Source organism: Mesoplodon bidens (genome assembly GCF_964165515.1).
Source record: "Mesoplodon bidens genome assembly, chromosome: 18".
Classification (NCBI taxonomy): domain Eukaryota; kingdom Metazoa; phylum Chordata; class Mammalia; order Artiodactyla; family Ziphiidae; genus Mesoplodon; species Mesoplodon bidens.
In genome coordinates, this window is record NC_138175.1 from 45646249 (window position 1) to 45672268 (window position 26020).

At 37.3% G+C, this 26020-nt stretch overlaps 1 protein-coding gene across 4 annotated transcripts in view; it reads right to left on the reverse strand.

The window, feature by feature from the left end:
* ZNF565 (zinc finger protein 565) overlaps positions 1 to 26020 on the reverse strand; it is a 108335-nt gene that overhangs the window by 77544 nt on the left and 4771 nt on the right. For 2 of the 4 annotated variants that reach the window (XM_081217145.1, XM_081217144.1), the window contains exons 4-6: positions 6962 to 7088; positions 6606 to 6692; positions 780 to 3057 (exon numbers count right to left, since the gene is read on the reverse strand). In XM_081217145.1, the coding sequence (XP_081073271.1) occupies positions 1337 to 3057; positions 6606 to 6692; positions 6962 to 7088 (1935 nt within the window). In that variant the 3' untranslated portion in view covers positions 780 to 1336. Of the gene's footprint in view, positions 1 to 779; positions 3058 to 6605; positions 6693 to 6961; positions 7089 to 26020 lie in introns of those variants that run through there. The other 2 variants (XM_081217146.1, XM_081217147.1) reach the window with 2 other exon arrangements.

Sequence of the window (26020 nt, forward strand, 5' to 3'; positions counted from 1 at the left end):
GAGCTTACTACTTTCACAGAAAAGATGCTATAGATGGTATTATCTTAGATTTCCAATTCTCACACATCAAAATCTCCAGTGATTTTTCATTTGGGATTTTCGAAACCCACATTTCCTGTGAGATAAATCAAGGTATAAAAGGCTTACTTTACATAGGCTTATTATATTATACATAGGCTTACTTATATATATTTTTCATAATTCTATTAGTGAATAGATTCCTATACTCCCAAATTTTATTCATCTATGTTCCTTCTTAACCTTTCTCTAGTATAAATTCTTTGATGGTGAATAAGACATAAGCTATTGCTAAAAGTACCCCTATAATCACGACAACTGTAGGATGCCCTCCAATATGAATTCTCTGATTTTGTGTAAGGTTTAAGCCACAGCTAAGGTCTTTCTACATTTATTACATTCATATATTCATGACTAACAGCCTTCTCACAATTATAACATTATAAGGATTTCTTTTTAGTAGGAATTCTTCAGTTGAATGACCTTTCTCCACTTGAATTACAGAGCTGTTACTCTCCAAATTGAATCATCTCACATTGAGAAAGGTCTGAGAGATGTTTGGCAGTATCTAACATAACTGAAAATACTTTACATATACCCTGGGATTGAGTAATCCCAGTCTTCATATAAAATCAACAGAAATACACACACACATATACAAGAATATTTATAGTAGTATTTTTATTACAACACAAGATTATAAAAAATACAAATATCCATCAAGAGGATAAATAGCAGTATATTCTTAAAATGGAAGAGTATACAGAATGAAAATGAATACACTACTGCCACATGCAATAATGTATGAATCTTTAAAATGCTGAGTGAAACAAGACATAAAAGAATTTGTAATGTATAATAAAACGTAAAGTTTAAAGACATGCAAAAACTATTTCATGTTAAAAGCCAGGGAAGTGCTAATCTTTGGGGAAGTAACAACTAACTTTTATTCCACAGAGTGCAATGAGAAATATACTTCATAATTTCTTCCTCTTATGGAGACTGATACCTAAAACCACCTTGTATCTTGCTTCTGCATGTATTATATAAGAATTAAAAAAAATAAACTGAGTCAGCAGGAGAACTTGAAAACGTAAAAAGTTAGCTTCATTGCTGATAAGAGTTCAATATCAACGATCATATCCATTTCATATGCTAGTAAACAGTAGATAAATAGTTATGTGGTATAGTACATTAAGTTAATAATTATTATTACATTTGTGATTAAAATTACCTTATTCACGTTAAGCATGCTTTTTAAAAAAACTAAAGTTTTACAATAACTTAGAAAGGCTTCACAAAGAAATCACATCATTTATTACTGCATTACCATGTTTTCTCCCTTGTGAGTTCTTTGATGGACAATAAGGTTTCTCTTATAACTGAAGGACTTACCACACTCATTACAAATATAAGGCTTCTCCCCTGTATGAGTTCTCTGATGTACAATGAGATTTGTCTTCTGGCGGAAGCACTTCCCACATTCATTACACTTGTATGGTTTCTCTCCTGTATGAGTTCTTTGATGATGAATGAGATATGATTTCCTGCTAAAGGCTTTCCCACACTGAGGGCATTCATAGGATTTCTGCCCTGTATGTATTTTCTGATGTACAGTGAGGGTTGCTTTCTGGCGAAAAGACTTCCCACACTCATTACAAATATAGGGTTTCTCTCCTGTATGAATTCTCTGATGTAGATTGAGATTTGTCTTCTGACTGAAGGATTTCCCACATTCACTACATTCATATGGTTTCTCTCCTGTGTGAGTTCTGTGATGATCAATGAGGTATGACTTCATTCTAAAAGCCTTCCCACAGTGAGGACATTCATAGGATTTTTCCCCTGTATGTGTTCTCTGATGTGCCACAAGGGTTGTCTTCTGGCGGAAGGATTTTCCACACTCATTACAAATATAAGGTTTCTCTTCATTATGAGTCTTCTCATGAAGAGCGAGGGTTGTCTTCTGAGAGAAGGATTTCCCACATTCATTACAAATATAGGGCTTTTCCCCTGTATGAGTTCTCTGATGTACAGTAAGATTTGCCTTCTGGTGAAAGGACTTCCCACATTCTTTACAAATATAGGGTTTCTCTCCTGTATGAATTCTCTGATGTAGGGAGAGTGTTGTCTTCTGGCGGAAAGACTTCCCACAGTCATTACACTCATACGGTTTCTCTCCTGTGTGAGTTCTCTGATGACGAATGAGGTGTGACTTCAATCTGAAGGCATTCCTACATTGTGGACATTCATAAGATTTCTCCCCTGTATGTGTTCTCTGATGATCAGTGAGGGCTGTCTTTAGGCGGAAGGACTTACCACATTCATTACAAACAAAGGGTTTCTCTCCAGTGTGAGTTCTCTGATGATCAATGAGATATGATTTCCTTCTAAATGAATTTCCACATTGATGACATTGGTAGGGTTTTTCCTCTGTGTGAATTCCCTGATGCAGAATCAATACTGATTTCCTGCAGAAGGATTTCCCACATTCAGTGCATATATGCTTTTTTTCAATATTGGTTGTTCTTCTCCTTTTATTATATTCAGATGGTTTTTCCCTTCTGTAAGCTCTATTATGTATAATTAGGCCTCCTTTTTTAAGGAAGGATTTCTCACAGTCATTATATCCAAATGACTGTGCTGAAGTTTCTATCTCATGATATTGCATAATCATTTCATTACGACTGACAGTCCTACCACATTGATTATAGGATTTGATTCCAGAGTGAGCTGTCTCTGGCTTAGTATTGAGGAGTGATTTCCCATATCCATTATGCTCACTAAGTCTCTTTCTTGTAGGACTTAGATTACTGATGATTAATTCTGAAACATTTTTAAAAATCTTTCCATGAGTGTCATATTCAGGAGGTAGGTTTTTTGAATTAATAGGGTTTTTGCTTAAAGTAAATGTCTTTTCATATGCACTACTGTTCTCCTTAATCAGTTTTTTGTGGTTGATTAATACAACTGATCTAGAAAACTTATCTTGTTGTTCCTTGAATTTCACTAAAAAGTCTTCAGCTTTCCACTTTTCTTCTAGGAAAGAATATAATTAATAACAATTTGTGAATCTTCACATATTTGCTATGGAAAGGAACTGTAATAGGGTCTAGTACAAATGAGGCCAAAAAAGACCAAGGACAAATTATTCCTTGCCTGGGAAAAGACATGGAACCTAAATCAAAAACTCTGCCTCAGTGTGGAAAAAGATGAAAAATAAGTAGTGAACGCTAGTAACATTTGCATTTTACACCAGAACTTCATACAGAAAGTGAAACAAACACACGAAGCAGTAAGGAGAAGAGACAAAAGAATAGTGGAAGAGGAATTCATGCTTGGATAGGTGGATTCAGAGGCAATGAAGTGAACCTTTCAAGAGCATTAAGATTTAAGTAGGATGAACAAGAAAAATAAGCAGAAAAGTTTGTTCAGGGAAAATTTTAGAGGAAGGCATTTGGAGGACACAGATCAGAGCCTATATTTTTATTTCTTTATGCTGCACCACGTGGCATGTGGGATCTTAGTTCCCTGACCAGGGACTGAACCTGTGCCCCCTGCAGCGGAAGTGTGGATTCCTAACCACTGGATCACCAGGGAATCCCCCTGAGCCTATACTTTTAAATATTCATCCCTAGACTGTGAGGTAAAATACTTGCAGTTGTTCCACCACCCTCTTTCCACACACCCACCAATAAATCTTTCTAAGCATCAACTATTTTCCTAGTGTTTATAATCCTCTGTATAGCTGGGGATCATTTTTTCTTGTGAGGGAAATACTAGGAAAACACTCCCAACAGGAACTTTAAAACAGACTAGGGGTATGTTCACCAGTGTATTCAGGTTGCTGTTGTTATTATTTTCTTTCAGACTTGTTCAATAACAAAACTCTCATGACCATTAATTATAACTATTCTTCTTTTCAAGTGCTAACTTAGAGGTTTAAAGAAAGATTCAAGTCTTTCCCCGATACAGTAGCATTCTTAACTCCAGTTTTCCATATGGAGGACCAGAAAAATTGTTCACTCTGGTTCTAAATCACTCATTAATCTTAACCTTTATTTCTCTTATAAGTTTAGAACTATATTTGACTCTTTTGCTTTGCAATCATCCACATCTAGTGAAACAATGTTAAATCTAGGTTCAAAAATCTATTTCTTCCTTGAGTCCATTACCCACAATACTAACATACAAGGAATTTCTCCTGTAAACAAAACTTTATATTACCTAGACTTACTTTTTATATTCAAACAAGTTTTCAGGGTTGTCCACATATCTGAAAAATTTCACCCATAACAATCAAAGCCTAATATTTACTGCCCTATAAATACCTCCCTTATCCCCAATCACATGCTTTTGCTCATGTTCTTTTAATCAGTTGACTTGCCTTCCAGTCTTATTTCTAATCATATTTAGATAATCTTCAAGAAAATGTTACTACTCCATGATATCAAAACCCTTCACATATATCCCACCACCACTTTATTATTTCTTTATAGCTTGAAAGTAATTATGGTCTAGAAAAAGAATTTTAACAGATCTTTTTACAAGCTTACACTGTGTCATAAATATTTCATGAAAAATGCAGACTTTGACAGTAATCCTTTCTCATAAAGGAATACTTTATTGGTTATCGCCTTTGTACTCTTCTGAGTTTACATTAACACTGTATATCATAGATAGGTAGTGCTTGTTAGAATCCAACCATTTGAATCAGAATGTACAGAGCCATGGCCTGAGCAAGTACTTCTGAAAGGACTTATCAGGACATACTTTATAAATGGAGGAAAAAGAGATCTCCCCTGCACAGCTCCATAAACAGAAAATGAAGCAACTACTGACTACTTAAAATGTTGTATACTATGGCAAAGAAGATACAGAGGACCTTATCTTTGAAAGAAAGAATCCTTAAGCATAAACAATGTACAATCAAGTATCAAATTATATAACATCCAAGAGCTGTGTGGGTTACAGTTAGTAAGCAGCATGGAAATTCAGGTAAAGGAAAGGTGGATATGTTGGGGAGTAGCCAAGGAATAGAAAGGAGAAGAAATCTCAAGACTTCAAAGATATACACTATACGGAAGAGTGAACACAATGAAAAGTACAGACATCATGACAGACCCTACATGTATAGAGAACATTTAGGAGACTAGATGAAGTGGAAATTAGCAAGCATTTTCCACAAAAGAGAGAAAGTTGAAAAGACCAGATGAGGGCTTATTATAGTAGTCCTTGTATGAAGGAGAATTTCAATTTCCTATAATAATAAGTAGTGGGGAACAAGTGATGATATAGCTTGTCAGGAAAATAACAATATAAATTGAAAAAATTAGGACAAAAATTATAGCAAAAACAAATTGTAATTACCGTATGTAAGATGTAAAATAAGGTAGTTGTCATTTTGCATGATGTGAGTAAAAAATGAAAATATGGGAGGATGTAAGTATATTTCACGGGCTGATAAACACAAATTGTGAAGAGATCCACAAGAGATTATGACAGAGACAATCAAGCTGTTATCATGGCAGGAATAAAATAATTTGGAAATAGTTAATGGGAAAGAACTTAAGAGCTAGGAAAGTTGGTGATTTTCATTTTCAACTTATTGTCACAAAACAGGTGAGGCATCATAGTGCAGAACTTGTGAAGGACTAGAGTGAAGGTGGGAGGACTGTGCTGAGTATGTTGGTATTAGAGGTTCTCCACATAAAACAAGGAGCTTAAGTTCTGAGAGTGGATGAGACTACTATAATTCAAAGGTAGATCTCTTGAGGACTAATTAGAGAAATAAGACTGAGAGTCCAGTGAAACAATATACATTAAAAAAAAAAAAAGTTGTGTGACTATTATGTATGAGGCACTGTTCCAGGCAATATGGCCAGAGTGGTAAAAAAAACCAGACTAAGTTGGAAATAAATAATCACTTAGAGAATCAGGATGAGAATGATTCAGTGTTTTACCCAAACCAAGAGATGATTTCAGGAAAGATGATCAGCCATATAACAATGAACCATGAAAGTTTAATGGAAGAAAATGGTAACTATGGAATTATCAGTCTGGGCCAAGGTGAGTGAGCTTTAAAATTAATAGCTAGACTCATGGTGAGAATGGGAACTTAGAGTTAGCATAGCAAACAAATCTGAAATACTATAAAAGAAAGGGAAAGAAAAAGCAACTAAGAAGAGAAATATTAGCCAAGAACTTTTTCTTTCTTAAAGATAGATTTTAAAATGACTAAAAGAAATCTATTCAATGGCTAAAAGGGACTGAGAGAGCTAAAAAAGGATACAAATCAAGAAAAAAGATCTATAAGAAGGAAGGAAAAAGATCTAAAAGAAGGAAGGCTTAATTTTGATTAAGAGTGGCAACTATCTTAGATAACAGCAAGCAAACTAAGGAAGTCTGTTATATAGGGAGAGTGACATTTGAAAGTGATTTAAATTTTTTGCAGGCACAATAGTCATTTCAACAGTTAGGAACCTTTAAAAAGACACTACCAAATATTTCAAAGGTGTCACCCACCATGTGACCACTTTAAATTTATTTTCCACTAGATTTCATCTGCCTGAGAGTCAGAAACTCACCTAAACAGGTATGACCTGTAAACGATGTCCATGGCTCTTCTCCTCGTTCCAACTTGAGGATCACGTCAGGCTTGGTCATGTGACACCCTGATTAAGGGAAGATTTGGATTAAGTTGCTTAGGCGTCAATACCTTTGAAAAATCAATAAGGTGAATTTTCAGTACTGCAAATTAAGATACTCCTTTGTGTAACAGTAAATTTAACACCTTGCACTATGCAAGTGAAGACACAATAATCCTTTCTGTCAACCAAAAAGAATGCATCACCTCTGATCCCTGAAATCAAGATCACACATATTTTAGGCATCTTGAAAGGAAATGCATGCTACTGAAAGTTTCAAAGAGAGTTTTTCTTACCCACAGAAACGAGGTGGCAATAGTTTTCCAACATCACATCCATGTATAGCATCTTCTGAGCAGGATCCAGGTGCTGCCACTCCTCCTGACTAAAGTCCACAGTCACATCTTTGAATGACACTGATCCCTGTAATGGTTTGGGACTGTGATCAGAACAAATTGACGAGAAATTGGGGACTAGTTTTGGTCCTGTTCCTCTGTGGCATTCTTACGAAAACTTGTAAAGAATGCCTACCATTTTTCTTGTTTTGTGATTTAAATAGTAAGGGAAACAAAAATCAAGGTAGAAGTACTTGCCACCAAATTTATTTAATAACTCATTCTAAAAATGTTTATTGTGAAGTGACTTTGTAACCCCAAATTGGACTCGTTTACTAGGGTGCCAAGATACACAAAACGCTGTCCCTGTTCACAAGAAGTTACAACCTCAAAGCATGTAACACATACCTTCAAGAAAGTATGTGTCAACACAAATCTACAAGAAGGTGTTATGGGTACTATAACAGAAGTATGTACAAGATAACAGTGTATTACAAGGGCAGAACAATTTTTCAGGCTTCACTGAGGAGGTAAATTTTTTCCTCTTCAAGATTAATGTGTTATGCAGGAAGAATATAGTTTTAAAATGCATGGGAGTGACTTTGGGCATCCAGTAATAATAGAGTGAATTGGTCAAGCAAAAATTGGAGGAGAGTTTATCCTTAAAGGGCAGCAATGAGTAAGAATTGTTAGGTTTGTGGCTTTTTTGCACGAAGGTACCCCAAAGCCCACAGCTCTTCAGGTGAAGAGCTTCCTCAAAGGTGACAGGGGTCAGAATTGAGGGCTGGCAGATGAGCTGGAGATTTAGCGATAAATTCTGGAAGTGAGAGAACTACAGGAAAAATGAGACCCCAAATCTGAGTATAAACTCTGCCACAACTCCAGGTTGATAGTTAAACTAAGCAATTGTTAGAGAGATAACAGGAGGCTTAGCAAAGAGCAAACAGAAAGATACCAGAAAAGAGTTTTGAAAAACAGAAGTGTACCTAGTGAGATTTGGAGATTTCTGCATTTTTGATTAATGGCATTCCACAACCTGCTCATAGCTTAAGCAGAAGAAAACTGAAGCCTTAATGGACTGAGGTGTCAGAAGCTGGAGCTAACAAAAAGCAGCAGGAAGTATAAGGGGTGAAACACTGAAAGAAAGAGAATGCAGAAAGTCAGCCCCCAAATCTAAGTATAAATATATACCAAATTCTTTGAGAGCTAAAGTACATGAACACAGTGGGAATCTACCTCCCATCATGGGACCAGGGTAAAAAGCAGCAGGTGGAAGCTTAAGGGACCTAGCTATCAGCTGCTTCACACTTGGGTGGAGGTGGAGGGGCAGGGAGGGCAGAGTTTGAAGTTTGATTCCAAGCAAGTTAATCGTCTGCTAGAACAACAACAACAAAAAACAATAATCCTCAGAAAAACAGACATACAGAATTCAGATTACTATAACATATTACTCATAACATTCTGGTTTCTAGCAAAAATTAGACATGTAAACAAAACAAAACAGAAAAAGAAGAGAGGGAATATGACCCATATTCAGAAAAAGTTCATGGAAACTAATTCCTAGTGGACCCAGGTATTGGATTTTGCCCCAAAGGCTTCAAAAGAGCTGTTCTAAATGTATCTAAAGAAGTAATGAAAAAACCTGGCATGGAATCTTGAAACATAAACTGCTAAAAAAGCACGAAGTGAAAATTCTAGAGTACAGTAACTGAAATGAAAAATTCACTATGTAGGCTCAGTAGCAGACTAGAAATAGAAAAAGGAGCAATCAGTAACCTTGTAAATACAGGCATACCTCAGAGATATTGCAGATTCAGTTCTAGACCACTGCAATAAAGCGATTACTGCAATAAAGCGAGTCGCACGAATTTTTTGGTTACCCAGTGCATATAAAAGTTACATTTACATTCTACTGTAGTCTACTAAATGTGCAATGGCATTACGTCTAAAAAACAATGAACATGTCTTAATTAAAAAATACTTTACGGCTAAAATGTGCTAATCATCACCAGAGCTTTTAGTGAGTTGTAATCTCTTTGCAATACTAACATCAAAGATCACTGATCACAGATGATAACAAATATAATGAAAAAGTTTGAAATACTGAAGAACAGCCAATGTGACAGAGACGAAGTGAGCAAATGCTGTTGGAAAAATGGCACCAATAGACTTGCGTTAAACTCAGCATTGCTACAAACCTTCAATTTGTAAAAAATGAAATATCTGCAAAGTGAAATAAAAGCATAATAAAATTAGGTATGCCTATATATAACTAGATGAACAGAAATTAATCAATCTGAATAGAAAGGGAAAGAAAAAAAAATGAATAGACTCACAGAGAGCAGTGGGTCAATTTCAAAGTAATCCAACAGAGGTGTAATTGGAGTCCCAGAAAAATAGGGGGAAAAAAAAGGGTCTGAATAATTTTTAAGGAAATAATGGCCTAACAGGTTCAAAGTAAGCAAAACTTAACTTACATATTGAAAAAGCTTAATGAACCCCAAAAGGATAAAAACAAAAGAAAACCACATTCAGGAAATCCTAATCAAACTGCTAAAAGCCAAAGAGAACATCAAACAAGAATTCTGTACTGAGCAAAATTACCTATTGAAAATAAAGTCAACATAAAGCTACTTTCAGAAAAAATCTGAGAGAATTCATCACTAGCAAAACTGTATCATCAAAAATGGTAACGGAAGGTTTTCAGGCTGAAGGTAAAAATGACATCAGATGATAAACAAGGTCTTTAGGAAAGAATGAAGAGGTTGAGAAAAGTTGTATATGAAAGACTATAAATATTCATTTCCTTCCTTATTTAAAAAACATGAGTGTTTCAAGCAGGGGTTGGTGAACACTTTCTGCTATTTTAGTATGAACGCAACCATGGACAGTATATAAAATGAATGAGCAAAGTTGTGTTTCAATAAAACTTCATGTATGGACACTGAGATTTAAATTTCATAAATCTTACGTAGGTGAGAAATATTTTGGTTACGTAGGTCAGAAATATTTTGATTTTGTACTTTTTCAAACATTTAAAGTATAACTATTTTAAACTCACAATCTGTACAAAAACACATAGCAGACTATTTTTAGCCTCTGGGCTGTAGACCCTTGGTTTAAAGTAGGCATTCTAACACCATTTATTACAAATATAAATATCACACACATGGCGAACAAAAAAAACAAACCACGGGGAAGCCAGTAAATGAAAATACAATGTTGCAAGTTGACATATTTACCTTAAGTAATTCAGTACTATCTCTAAGTAAAACATGATTAAGTTAAAGATGCATACTGTAATCCCTAAAGCAACCAAAAAAAATAATGCAAACTGATATAACTACAAACTCAACAGAGAAATAAAAATTAATTATGAAAATGTATTGCTTGACACAAAATAAACAGGATATAGGAACAGATGCAAAAAAACAGGTTAGGAGTAATCTTTTTTTTTTTTTTGGCAGTACATGGGCCTCTCACTGTTGTGGCCTCTCCCATTGCAGAGCACAGGCTCCAGATGTGCAGGCTCAGCGGCCATGGCTCACGGGCCCAGCCGCTCCGCAGCATGTGGGATCTTCCCGGACTGGGGCACGAACCCGTGTCCCCTGCATCGGCAGGTGGACTCTCAACCACTGCGCCACCAGGGAAGCCCAGGAGTAATCGTAAATGCATATTATTAAATGTAAGAAGCCCAATCTGAAAAGGCTACATAATATATGATTTTAACTATATAACATTCTGGAAAAGGCAAAGCTATGGAGATGATAAAAAGATCAGTGGTGGGACTTCCCTGGTGGTGCAGTGGTTAAGAATCCGCCTGCCAATGCAGGGGACATGGGTTCGAGCCCCGGTCTGGGAAGATCCCACATGCCGTGAAGCAACTAAGCCCGTGCACCACAACTACTGAGCCTGCACGCCACAACTACTGAGCCTGTGCACCACAACTACTGAAGCCCACGCACCTAGAGCCCGTGCTCTGCAACAAGAGAAGCCACCACAATGAGAAGCCCGCGCACTGCAACAAAGAGTAGCCCTTACTTGCTGCAACTAGAGAAAGCCCGAGCTCAGCAATGAAGCAGCCAAAAATTGGCAGCCAAAGCAGCCAAAAATTAAAAAAAAAAAAAAAAAAAAAGATCAGTGGTTGCCATTGCCACATATTATAGAGGAGAGGGAGAGATGAATAGGCAGAGCACAGAGGATTTTCAGAGCAGTGAAATTGATCTGTAAAGTACTATAATGGTAGATACATATCACTATATATTTGTCAAAATCCATAGAATATATAACACCAAGAATGAACCCTAATGTAAACTATGGACTTTGGATGCTAATGATGTATCAATGTAGGTTCACTGATTTTAACAACATACCACTCTGGTGTAAGATATTGATAGTAGGGAAAGCTATGCATGTGTCAGGGGGTAAGGGCATAAATGGAAACTCTCTGTACTTTCTGCTTAATTTTGTCTGAACCTAAAACTGCACTAAAATATAAAGTATGGTTAAAAGATTAAAATAAAACAGGTTAGGTAATCAGAAAACAAAGAGTGAAATGGCAGCCCTAACTCCAACTACAGGACTAAACACTCCAACAAAAAGACTGAGATTATTAAAATGTGTAAAAAACCAAGACTCAAAATATATTCTGTCTTCAAGAGACATACTTTAAATACCATAGACACAAATAGGTTTAAAATAAAAGGATGGGAAAAAAACATAAATACATTAAACATGGGAAAGCTGATGGGGCTATAGTAAAAGAAGCTGAGGAGTATTACCACTACAGACAAAAAAGAACATTTCCTGATAATAAAAGAGTAAATACATGAGGAAAATATAGCAACTACAAATGGATATGTACTTAAATAAGTTTCAAAACACGAGGCAAAAATTGACAAAAGTAAAATGAGATTTTAAAAAGTCTAAAATCATGGTTGGTGTTAATGTTTGTCAGTAACTGAGAACTAGACAAAAGGGGGAAAATCTGTACAGATTTAGAATCTCTAAAGAATACTGACACGTAATGCATTTGATATTTATAGGCCACCACTTTCAATAATTTCACAACACTTTTTTTCAAGAGTAAATGGACTATGCACCAAGACAGAACGCAAACAAGTCTCAACATATTTAAGACAAATCATACAAAGTATGTTTTCTGACCACACATGAACTAATAAATTAGATATCAATAAAAATGGCATATCTAGAAAAGCCCCAAATGTTTGGAAATTAAACAATACACTTCCAAGTAACCAATTTAGGGTCAAAGGAAAATAAAAAAATTGTTTTTCATAAACTATGTTAAACTAAATACAAATAGATCAAATTTTGAAGATGCAAGTAGAATAGGCTAAAAGAGAAACTTACAAGTTTAAATGCTTATATTAGAAAACAAGAAAGATTTAATATCAATAACTTAAACTTTTACCTTAAGAAGCTTTAAAAAAGAATAAGTTAAACTAACCCCAAAGCAAGTAAAGGAAATAGGAAAAAAGGAAAAATCAGTAAAATAAAAAATAAATAAGCAATAGGGGAAAATCAATGAAACCTAAAGCCAAATCATTGAAAATATCAATAAACTTTAAAACCTCTAGTTAGATGGATTAAGAAATAAAGAGGGATGTTACACACGGCCATTATCAGATCCTACAGATATTAAATAGATAAGAGAGAATTATAAACAAATTAAAGGCAATAAATTAGACAATGTAGGTGAAATGGACAAATATTTTAACTTAAAAAACATGTTACCAAAAGAAAAAAATCTGAAAACCCTTAACTATTAGAGATACTGAGGGACTTCCCTGGTGGTCCATTGAAGTCCACTTCCAGTGCAGGGGGCATGAGTTTGATCCTTGATTGGGGAACTAAGATCCCACATGCCGCAGGGCAACGAAGCCTGCGTGTGCCACAACTACTGAGCTTGCGCACCTCAATGAGAGAGCCTGCATGCCGCAAACTACAGAGCCTACATACTCTGGAGCCCTCACACCACAACTAGAGAGCCCACACACCCTGGAGCCCATGCGCCACAACTAGAGAGAAGCCCATGTGCCACAACAAAGAGCCCACACGCCACAACAACAACAAAAGATCCCGCATGCCTCAAAGATCCCACATGCCACAACTAAGACCCAATGCAGCCAAAAAACAAACAAACAAAAGAAAAACAGGGACAACAATCAAAAAACAAATGGGAAAACAAAAAAAAAATAGCAAGATGGTATATTTAAACACAACTTATTGATAATTCATTAAATGAAAATGGACTAAAAACTCTAATTAAAAGGTACAGTATCAGGAGTTACCTGGTTAGGATCCTGGGCTTTCACAGCCATGGCCTGAGTTCAATCCCTGGTCAGGGAACTGAGATCCCACAAGCCATGCAGAACAGCCCCGCCCCCCCATCCCAGAAAAGGGAGAGTATCAGACTGGAGATAAAATTAATACCAAAATATATACTCTCTGTAACAGACTCATTATAAATATTAAAACATAGGTAGGTTAAAGTATAAAGAATGGAGAACAGGTATACTATGTAAATACTAATTGAAAGAGATCAGCCAATATGGCAGAATAGAAAGACCTTGATTGAGCTCACCTCCTCTCACAAGCACACCAAAATTACAACTATTTACAGAACAACCATCAGTGAAAATGACTGGCACCTACAAGAAACGATCTACAGATAAAGAAGGTATGACAAGATGTGTAGGAGTGAGGTTGTGATGTAGTCAAGTTCCAGCCCCCCAGGTAGGTGACCCATGAATGGGAGACTAATTATAATTGCAGAAGCTCTCCTCAAGGAGTGAGGGATCTGAACCCCATTATCAGACTCCCCAACCCCAGTGGTCTTGTGCCAGGAAGACAAGCTCCTAGAACGTTTGGCTTTGAAGGCAAGTGGGGCTTACTTTCAGGAGTCCCAGAGGGCTAGGGGAAATAGAGACTCCACTCTTAAAGGCACAGACAAAAATCTCACATGCTCCAGGAACCAGGGCAGAAGTGGTAATTTGAAAGGAGCCTGGGTCAGACCTATCTGCTCATCTTGGAGAGTCTCCCAAAGAGGTCAGAGGCAATTACAGCTCACCCTAGGGACAAGACACTGGCGGCAGCCATTTTGGGGAGCTTATTCTACAAATGTAGACACTGTGCTAGCAACCTCCATTTTGGATTCTTCCCTCTAGCTTATCAGCCTCAGGACCCATCCTCCACCCAGCAGCCCAAAGGTCCTAGTACATAGATGCCTCAAGACAAGCAACTAACTTGGTAGGGACAAAGCCCCACCCACTAGCAGGCAGGCTGCCTCAAGACCTCCTAACCCCACAGCCGACCCTGGACATGGTCCTGCCCACCAGAGGTCCCAGGATCTGGCCCCACACACCAGCGTGTAGGCACTAGAATCAGGGCCCCCAGGGCCCTGAAACCAGACCCTGCTCCACTCACCAGTGGGCAGGAACCAGCCCCAGAATTCATGGTCCCACACACCAGTGAGCCTGCTCTAGAGTTGGGACCAGTCTCAACCACCAGCAGGTGGACACCAGTCGGACAACCACAGCCCTGTAGCCTGTAGACTCAGCCCACCCACCAGCAGGCCAGCACCTACCCTGGGACTGGTTGGGCTCTGACCCCACCCACTAGCAGGCCAACACAAACTTTGGAACATGCCTCATGCTGCAGTGTCTGAAAATGGCCCCTCTCACCAGTGTTCAGACACCAGTTCTGGGACCCCTGGGCTCGGCTGCCAGACCCCAGGACCTGGCTTCACCCACCAATGGTGGGCACCAGCCCCAGGGTCTCCTGGATTCTGCCCACCAGTGAGCTAGCACTAGCCCTGGGGTCACCTGGGGTTTCCCAGCCAGTTGCCTTAAGACCTGCCCAACCAACCAGCGGCCAGCAGTCTCTGCCAAGGCAAAGCCTAGCAACCAACCAAACTGGAGGCCAACCAAGCCTACAAGACCGCCCACAGTAGTCAATCTGTCATAACAGAAGGACCCATGCAACCCAATAGGGGCACCCTAGAGCATACAGCTCTGGTGATAAGATGGGAGTGCACTGCTGGGACACAAAGGACATCTACAAAAGGCCACTTCTCCAAGGTTGGGAAAGGTAACCAAACTACCAGATACACAGAAACAAAAACAGCAAGTTAGGTAAAATGAGGTGAGAGAGGAACATGTTCCAAATGAAGGAACAAGAATAAACCCCAGAAGAAGAATTAAGTGAAGGGGAGTTAGGCAATTTACCTGAGAGAGAGTTCAAAGTACTGATCATAAAGATGATCAAAAACTTGGGAGAAGAATGGATGCATAGAGAGAGAAGTTAGAAGTCTTTAACAAAGTGTTAGAAAATATAAAGAACAACCAAACAGAGATGATGAATACGATAAATGAAATATAAAATACAGTAGAACAGATCAACAGTAGACTAAATGATACAGAGGAACAGATCAGTGAGCTATAAGCAGAGTAGTGGAAATCAGTGCCACTGAACAGAAAAAAGAAAAAAGAATGAAAAGAAATGAGGAAAGTTTAAGAGGCCCCTGAGACAACATCAGGATACTAATATTCACATTACAGGCATCCCAGAAGGAGAATAGAGAAAGGGGCTAACAACATATTTGAAGATATAATAGCTCAAAATTACCCTAACTTGGGAAAGGAAATAAACATCCAAGTCAAGGAAGCAGAGATTCCCAAACAGGATCAACCAAAAAAGGAACACACCAAGACATACTGTAATGAAAATGGCAAAAATTAAAGATAAAGAGAGAATATTAAAAGCAGCAAGGGATGGGCCTCCCTGGTGGCGCAGTGGTTGAGAGTCCGCCTGCCGATGCAGGGGATACGGGTTCGTGCCCCGGTCTGAGAGGATCCCATATGCCGCGGAGCGGCTGGGCCCGTAAGCCATGGCCGCTGGGCCTGCGCGTCCGGAGCCTGTGCTCCGCAGCGGGAGAGGCCACAGCAGTGAGAGGCCCGCATACCGCAAAAAGAAAAAAAAAAAAAAAAAAAAAAGCAGCAAGGGAAAAGCAACAAGTTACACACAAGGGAACTCCCATAAGGCTATCAGCTGACTTTTCAGCAGAAACTCTACAGGCCAGAAGGGAGTGGCACGATGTATTTAAACTGATGAAAGGGAAAAAGCTACAACTAAGAATACTCTACCTGGCAAGGCTCTTGTTCAAATTTAGTGAAGAGAGCAAAAGTTTTACAGACAAGAAAAAGCTAAAAGAGTTCAGTACCACCAAAACAGCTTTACAAGAAATGTTAAAGGGACTTCTCTAAGCAAAAAAGAAAAGACCACAACTAGAAACATGAAAATTACGAAAAGAAAACTCTCATACAGTAAAGGTATTAAATTGTCCATGCACAAAGCTAATAGATTAAAACAAAAGTAGTAAAATCATCTATATCCACAATAAGCAGTTAAGGGATATCCAAAACAAAAAAAATGTAAAATATAATGTCAAAACCAGTAATTATGAGGGGAGAAGAGAACAAATGCAAGGTTGTTAAAATGCATTTGAAATTAAGAGATCAGCAACTTAAAACAATCAATATACATATATACATATACATGTACACACACACGTACATATATTGCTATATAGAAACCTCATGGTAACCACAAACCAAAAATCCATAATAGATACACACACAAAAAAGAGGAAGGAATCCAAACATAACATTAAAGATAGTCACCAAATCACAAGAGAAGATAACAAAAGAAGAAGGAACAAAAAAGAAGTACAGGGCTTCCCTGGTGGCGCAGCGGTTGAGAGTCTGCCTGCCGATGCAGGGGACACAGGTTCGTGCCCCAGTCCGGGAAGATCCCACATGCCGCGGAGCGGCTGGGCCCGTGAGCCATGGCCGCTGAGCCTGCGTGTCCGGAGCCTGTGCTCCGCAATGTGAGAGGCCACAGCAGTGAGAGGCCCACGTATGGCAAACAAAACAAAACAAAACAAAACAAAACAAAACTACAAAAGCAACCCCAAAACAATTAACAAAATGGCAACAAGAACATATATTGAATATACCAATAATTAGTTCAAATGTAAATGGATTAAATGCTCCAATCAAAAGACAGAGTGGCTGAATGGATACAAAACAAGACCTGTGTATATGTTGCCTACAAGAGACTCACTTCAGATATAAAGACACAGACTAAACATGAGATGGAAAAAGGCATTCATGGAAATGGAAATCAAAAGAAAGCTGAGGTGGCAATACTTATATCAGACAAAACAGACTTTTAAACAATGGGTGTTATAAGAGACAGAACATAATAATCAAGGGATCAATCCAAGAAGGTGTAATAATTGTAAAAATACATGCACCCAACATAGGAGGACCTAAATAAATAAAGCAAATATTAAGATATAAAGGGAGACACTGACAGTAACAAAATAATAGTAGGGTACTTTAACATACATCAATGTGTCTATACAAAGAAAGAAAATCAATATGAAAACAAGGGCTTTAAATGACACATTAGTCCACATGGACTTAATAGATATACACAGAACATTCCACCCAAAAGCAGCAGAATACACATTCTTTTCAAATGCACATGGAACATTTCTCCAAGGTGGACCACATCATAGGACACAAAACAAGTCATGGTAACTTTAAGAAAACTGAAATCATGTCAAGCATCTTTTCTGACCACAATGCTATGAGATTAGGAATCAACTACAAGAAAAAAAACTGCAAAAAACACAAAAACATGGAGACTAAGTAATATACTACTAAACAACCAATGGATTAGTGAGAAAAATCAAAGAGGAAATAAAAAAATACCTGGAGACAAATTAAAACACAAACACAATGATCCAAAATCCATGGGACACAGCAAAACAGTTCTAAGTGGGGAGTATACAGCAATACAGGCTTATCTCAGGAAACAAGAAAAATCTCAAATAAAAAAACTAAACTTACACCTAAAGGAACTAAAATAGAACAAACAAAACCCAAAGTTAGTAGAAGGAAAGAAACCATAAAGATCAGAGCAGAAATAAATGAAATAGACACTAAAAACAAACAAACAAAAACAATAGAAAAGATCAATGAAACTAAGATCTGGTTCTTTGAAAAGATAAACAAAATTGATAAAACTTTAGACAGACTCATCAAGAAAAAAGAGGGGGTCTAAATCAATAAAACCAGAAATGAAAAAGAAGTTACAACTGACATCACAGAAATACAAAGAATCATAAGAGAATACTACAAACAACTCTATGCCAATAAAATGGACAACCTAAAAGAAATGGAAAAATTCTTAGAAATGCACAAGCTCCCAAGACTGAACCAGGAAATAGAAAATATGAACAGACCAATTACCAGTAATGAAACTGAATCAATAATAAGAAAATTCCCAACAAACAAAATTCCAAGACTAGATGGCTTCACAAGTGAATTCTAACGAACATTTAAAGAAGAGTTAACACATATCCTTCACAAACTATTCCAAAAAATTGCAAAGGAATGAACACTTCCAAACTGATTCTATAAGGCATGTCACCCCGATACCAAAACTATACAAAGACATCACAAAAAAAAAGAAAATTACAAGCCAATAACACTGATGAACACAGATACAAAGATCCTCAACAAAATAATAGCAAACTGAATTCAACAATACATTAAAAGCATCATACACCATAACCAAGTAGGATTTAACTCAGGGATGCCAGGATGGTTCAATATTCATAAATCAATCAATGTGATATACCACATTAACAAATTGAAGAATAAAAACCATATGATCATCTCAATAGATGCAAAAAAAGCTTTTGACAAAATTCAATAACCATTTATGATAAAAAAAACTCTCAAGAAAGTGGGTATAGAGGGAACATGCCTCAACATAATAAAGTCATATATGATAAGCCCACAGCAAACATCATTCTCAATGGTGAAAAGCTGAAAGCATTTCCTCTAAGATCAGGAACAAGAAAAGGATACCCACTCTCCCCACTTTTATTCAACATGGTATTGAAAGTCCTAGCCACAGCAATCAGACAAAAAAAGAAATAAAAGGAATCCAAATTGGAAAGGAAGTAAAACTGTCACTGCATATGACATGATACTATACATAGAAAATCCTAAAGACGCTACCAAAAAACTACTAGAATTCATCAATGAATTTGGTAAAGTTGCAGGATACAAAATTAATATACAGAAATCTGTTGCATTTTTATACACTAACAATGAACTACCAGAAAGAGAAATTAAGGAAACGATTCCACTTACAATCACATCAAAAAGAATGAAATATCTAGGAATAAACTTACCTGAGGAGGTAAAAGACCTGTATTTGAAAAACTATTAAGACACCAATGAAAGAAATTGAAGATGACAGAAACAGGTTGAAAGGTGTACCAGGTTCATGGGCTGGGAGAATTAATATTGTTAAAATGACCATACTACCCAAGGCAATCTATAGATTCAATGCAATCCCTATCAAAATACCAATGGTGGGACTTCCCTGGTGGTCCAGTGGTTAAGACTCTGTGCTTCCAACGCAGGGGGGTGCAGGTTTGATCCCTGGCCAGGGAACTAAGACCCCACATGCTGTGTGGTGCAGCCAAAAAAAACACAAAAAAATACCAATGGCATTTTTCACAAAACTAGAATAAATAATTTTAAAACTGTATGGCAACACAAATACCTCGAATAGCCAAAAGAATCTTGAGAAAGAAGAACAGATCTGGAGGTATCACACTCCCTGATCTCAGACTATACTACAAACACAGTAATCAAAACAGTATGCTACAGGCATAAGAACAGACGCACAGATCAATGGAACAGAATAGAGAGCCTAGAAATAAACCCATGCACTTATGGTCAATTAATCTATGACAAAGGAGGCAAGAATATACAATGGAGAAAAGACAGTCTCTTCAATAAGGGTTGCTGGGACAATTGGATGTGTAAAAGAAGGAAGTTAGAATATTTTCTAACACCATATACATAAAAATAAACTCAAAGTAGATTAAAGACCTACATGTAAGACTAAAACCATAAAACTCCTGGAAGAAAACATAGGCAGAAAAACACTCTGACATAATTTGTAGAAATATTATTTTGGATCTGTCTCCTAAGTCAAAGGAAACAAAAGTAAAAATAAACAAATGGGACGTAATTAAACTTTAAAAGCTTTTGCACAGCAAAGGAAACCATCAACAAAATGAAAAGGCAACCTATAGAATGGGAGAAAATATTTGCAAATGATATGACCAATAAGGGGTTAATATCCAAAATATAAGCAGCTCATACAACTCAGTATCAAAAAAAAAAACCAAAAGCAAAACCAATTAAACAATGGGCATTAGATTAAATGGACATTTTTCCAAAGAAAACACAGAAATGGCCAACAGGCACATGAAAAGATACTCACCATCACTAACATCAGAGAAATGCAAATCAAAACCACAATGAGGTATCACCTCACACCTGTAAGAATGGCTATCATCAAAAAGACCACAGACAGGGCTTCCCTGGTGGCGCAGCGGTTGAGAGTCCGCCTGCCGATGCAGGGGACACGGGTTCGTGCCCCGGTCCGGGAAGATCCCACATGCCGCGGAACGGCTGGGCCCGTGAGCCATGGCCGCTGAGCCTGTGCGTCCGGAGCCTGTGCTCCGCAACGGGAGAGGCTACAACAGTGAGAGGCCCACCTACCGCAAAAAAAAAAAAAAAAAAAAAAAAAAAAGACCACAGACAACAAATGTTGGCAAGGATGTGGAGAAAAGGGAACCCTTATACACTGTTGGTGGGAATGTAAATTGGTGCAGCCACTAGGAAAAACAAAAACTAAAACTATCAATAGAACTACCACATGACCCAGCAATTCCACTTTTCGGTATGTATCTGAAAAAAATAAAAATGGTAATTTGAAAAGATACATGCACCCCAATGTTCACAGCAACATTACTTACAATAACCAAGATATGGAAGCAACCTAGGTGCCCATCAAAGGATGAATGGATAAAGATGTGGTGTGTACATACACACACACACACACACACTGGAATATCACTCAGCCATAAAAAAGAATGAAATCTTGCCATTTGCAACAATATGGATGGATTTGGAGAGTATTATGTTCAGTGAAGCAAGTCAGACTGAGAAAGACAAACACTGTACATTGTCATGTATACCTGGAATCTAAAAAATAAAATGAATGTATACAACAAAACAGAAACAAGACTCACAGACATAGAAAACAAACTAGTGGATACCAGTGGGGAGATGGAAGGAGGGAGGAACAAGCTAGGGGTAGGGGATTAAGAGGTACAAACTACTAGGTGTAAAATAAATAAGCTACAGGGATATTTTGTACAGCACACAGAATATAGCCAATACTTGGAATAACTGTAAATGGAGTTTAACCTTTTAAAACTATGAATCATCACACTGTACACCTGAAATGTATGTAATGTTGTAAAATCAACTACACTGCAACTAAAAATAAACAAGAAAGAAACGGAGGGAGATGCTCTAGATTAAAAGATATTTAAGACATTTTTTGGAAATTAATTAATTAAAACTAATTCATTTTACATTAATTAAAATTAAAAATTAAAAATAGGGACTTCCCTGGTGGCACAGTGGTTTAGAATCCATCTGCCTGCCAATGCAGGGGACACAGGTTCAATCCCTGGTCTGGGAAGATCCCACATGTCACGGAGCAACTAAGCCCATGTACCACAACTACTGAGCCTGAGATCTAGAGCCTGTGCGCCGCAACTAGTGAGCTCACGTGCTGCAACTACTGAAGCATGCGCACTTAGAGCCTGTGCTCTGCAACAAGCAAAGCCACTGCAATGAGAAGCCCGCACACTGCAACAAAGAGTAGCCCCCACTGGCCGCGACTAGAGAAAGCCCACACACGGCAACGAAGACCCAACGCAGCCAACAAAAAAATAAAAACACTAATCATAAGAATGCCAGAATGGTTACAATTGTATCAAACAAAATAGATTTCAGAACAAAGAATATTATCAGGGATTATGCAAGGCATTTTATTTTATTTATATTTACTTATTTATTTTTGGCCACACTGTGCAGGGTGTGGGAATCTTAGTTCCCCAACCAGGGATCAAACCCATGTCTCCTGCACTAGAAGCATGGAGTCTTAGCCACCGGACCGTCAAGCAAGTCCCAAGTAGTGTATTTTATAATGATAGAGGGGGTCAATTCATGAGAAGATATAACAATCCTAAATATGAATACACCTAAAAACAGAACCTCAAAATATATTAAGTAGGGCTTCCCTGGTGGCGCAGTGGTTGAGAGTCCGCCTGCCGATGCAGGGGACGCGGGTTTGTGCCCTGGTCCAGGAGAATCCCACGTGCCGCGGAGCGGCTCGGCCCGTGAGCCATGGCCACTGAGCCTGCGTGTCCGGAGCCTGTGCTCCGCAGCAGGAGAGGCCACAGCAGTGAGAGGCCCGCGTAAAGCAAAAAAAAAAAAAAAAAAAAAAAAATATATATATATATATATATATATATATATATATAAAGTAAAAACTGATAGAACTGAAAAGGAAAAATAGACAAATCCACAATTATAATTTAAGATTTTGACTTTCTTCTCTGTCATTGCTATAACAAATAGACTGAAAGATCAATAAGGATACAGAAGACTTTACCATCCTCATCAACCAATTTGACCTGATTATTTAGAGAATACGCCATCCAATAACACTAGAATATACATCCTCTACAAGTGCACACAGAATATCAATCAGATGGTACAAAAAAAGTCTCCATAAATTTAAGAAGAATGAAATCATATACAGCATGTTCCCTGATTGCAACAAAATTAAACTAGAAATCAATGACAGAAAGCTATCTGGAAAATCCCCAAATATTTGAAAATTAAACATACTTCCTCTAAACAACCAGTGGGTCAAAAAGGAAATCATGAGAGAAATTAGAAAATATTTTCAACTGAATGAAAATGAAAATACAACACGTCTAAATTTGTTAGAGGGAAATTTATAGCACTAAATGTTCTATTGGAAAAAATAAGTCTCATATCAATGATATAAGCTCCCATATACAAAATAAGAGAAAGAGTTAATTAAACCCAAAGTAATGGAAAGGAAATAAGAATATAAGAGCAGAAATGAAGAAACAGGAAACAGAAAAATAATGGAGGAAATCAATGAAACCAAAAGTTGGTACTTTGATAAGACCAGAGAAATTGATAAACCTCTAGCCAACTGACCAAGGAAAAAGGTGAGTCACAAATTACCAATAACAGGAATGAATCAATGGCACTGCTACAAACTGTACAAACATCAAGAGGATAAAAAGAGTAGATTTTTGAACAACTTTGTGCCAATAAATTTTATAACTTGGATGAAATGGACAATTCCTTGAAAGACACAAATTATAAAAGCTCACTGAAGAGAAAAACAATTGATAACATGAATAGCCATAATAGCCATAAGGAAATTGAACTGCTAGTTAAACAGCTTCCCACAAAGAAATCTCCAGGCTCAGATGGCTTCACTGGTGAATTCTAACAAACACTGAAGGAAGAAATAATAGCAGCTCTACACAAATTCTTTCTGAAAATAAGAGGAAAGAATACTTCCCAACTCATTCTGTAAGACAGCATTACCTTGATACCGAAACTAGACAAAGATATTGCAAGAAAAACTTGTAAATTCATCAAGCAACATATGAAAAAAGAACCTATCATGATCAAGTGGGGTTTATCCTAGGGATAAGCTGGTTTAGCACTTCAAAATCAATGAATATAACTCACCATGTTAATTTAAAAAGGGGAAAAACCATATAATGCAGAAAATCCAACAGACGCAAAAAAACTTTTGACAAAATTCAACCCCCCCTTTTGTGGTAAGAATGATCCGCAAACTAGAACTTCAACCTGATAAATCTGATAAAGAGCATCTAAGTAAAAATTGTCACTAATGTTACACTTTGTCAAAGACTAAATGCTTTTCCCCTCAGTCAGGAATAAGGCATAAATGTTTGTTCTCACCGCTTATATTCAACATTGCACTGAAGGTTCTAGACAATGTAGTAAATAAAGCAAGACAGAAATAAAAGGAATACATATTGGAAAGCAAGAAGGAAAACAGTAATTATTCACATGTGACATGATTATCTATGTAGAAAATCCTCAAGAATCTACCAAAAAATTACTAGAATAAGTTTAGAGAGAATGCAGGTTAATATAAAAAAATCAATTGCATTTTCATATACTAGCAATAAACAATGGGAATTTGAAATAAAAATGAATAGTATTTACAATAGCATAAAAAAACCCTAGGTATTAATATAACAAACGTTTGCAAGATTGGTACACTGATAACAAAACATTACTCAGAGAATTTAAAGATCTAAATAAAAGGAGATGTGCCTCATATTCATGAATTAGAAAACTATATTATCATTATTGATTACTATTCTTGAATTTAAACTACTAATGCATATTTTAATATTTTCCTCTCCCCTAATAGATTGTCTTAAACATTCTTCTAATATGCTTCGGGTCTAATTCTATGAAAACTGTAAGATAAGAGCTAATTGTTTAATGTCATTGGTACAGAGTTTCTGTTTGGGATGTGAAAAAGTTCTGGAAATAGATACTGGTGATGGTTATACAACATTGTGAATGTACTTAATGGAACTGAATTATATACTTAAAGATGGTTAAAATGATAAAATTTTATGTCATGTATATTTTAGCTCTCAAAGTTTTTTTTTCGTTTTTTTTTTTTTTTTTGCGGTACACGGGCCTCTCACTGTTGTGGCCTCTCCCGTTGCGGAGCACAGGCTCTGGACGCGCAGGCTCAGTGGCCATGGCTCACGGGCCTAGCTGTTCCGTGGCATGTGGGATCTTCCCGGACTGGGGCACGAACCCGTGTCCCCTGCATCGGCAGGCGGACTCTCAACCACTGCGCCACCAGGGAAGCCCTATGTCATGTATATTTTAAAACACACACACACACACACATACACACACACACACACAGTTAAACAGAAAAGTGTAAGCAACACAAACATCCATAAGGGAGCACTGGGATGAGCACTTGGAGGATGGGAAAAGGAGCAAAGGTGTTAAATGGGAAGATAAGTTACCAGTATGAGAGAGACACCCATGATGATATCAGTGGAGATAAAGGGAACTGAAATATAAGGAATAAGATTCACCACTAAATGGTTGTGCAGTGGAAAAGAGACACTTAACTCAAGTTAGCTGTGTTAGCAGGTGGGTAGGGGCTGGGCCCATAAGCAGGTTGAGAGGAAAAAAAAGACTAAAATGGTAGGAGATAATGAGGTAAATCTTGGGCATGTGCCTCAAGTATCTGTGGAAGACACAGGAGGTAGTATCTAGTTGGAGGTTGGATACAGTTTTGACACCCACAATAGAGATTTAGGATTAAAATTATTTGAGCATCATTAGAATAATAGTGGTAGATTGTGAATAAGAACAGGAGACTATACAGTGAAGAGAACCAGTACAGAATCTGGAGAACACCAGTATTTAAGAGGTCCAATATATACAATGGAACATTACTCAGCCATAAAAAAGAACAAAATAATGCCATTTGCAGCAACATGGATGAACCTAAAGATTGTCATACTGAGAGAAGTAAGTCAGACACAGAAAGACAAGTATCATATGATATCGCTTATATGTGGAACCTAAAAAAAGGGTACAAATGAACTTATTTACAAAACAGAAGTAGAGTCACAGATACAGAAAATAAACTTGTGGTTACCAGGGGATAAGGCGGGGAGGGATAAATTGGGAGATTAGGACTGACATATACACACTACTATACATAAAATAACTGATAAGAACCTACTGTATAGAACAGGGAACTCTACTCAGTACTCTGTAATGGCCTATATGGGAAAAGAATCTAAAAAAAGAGTGGACATATATATGTATAACTGATTCACTTTGCTGTACACCTGAAACTAATACTACATTGTAAATCAACTATACTCCAATAAAAATTAGAAAAAAAAAAGAG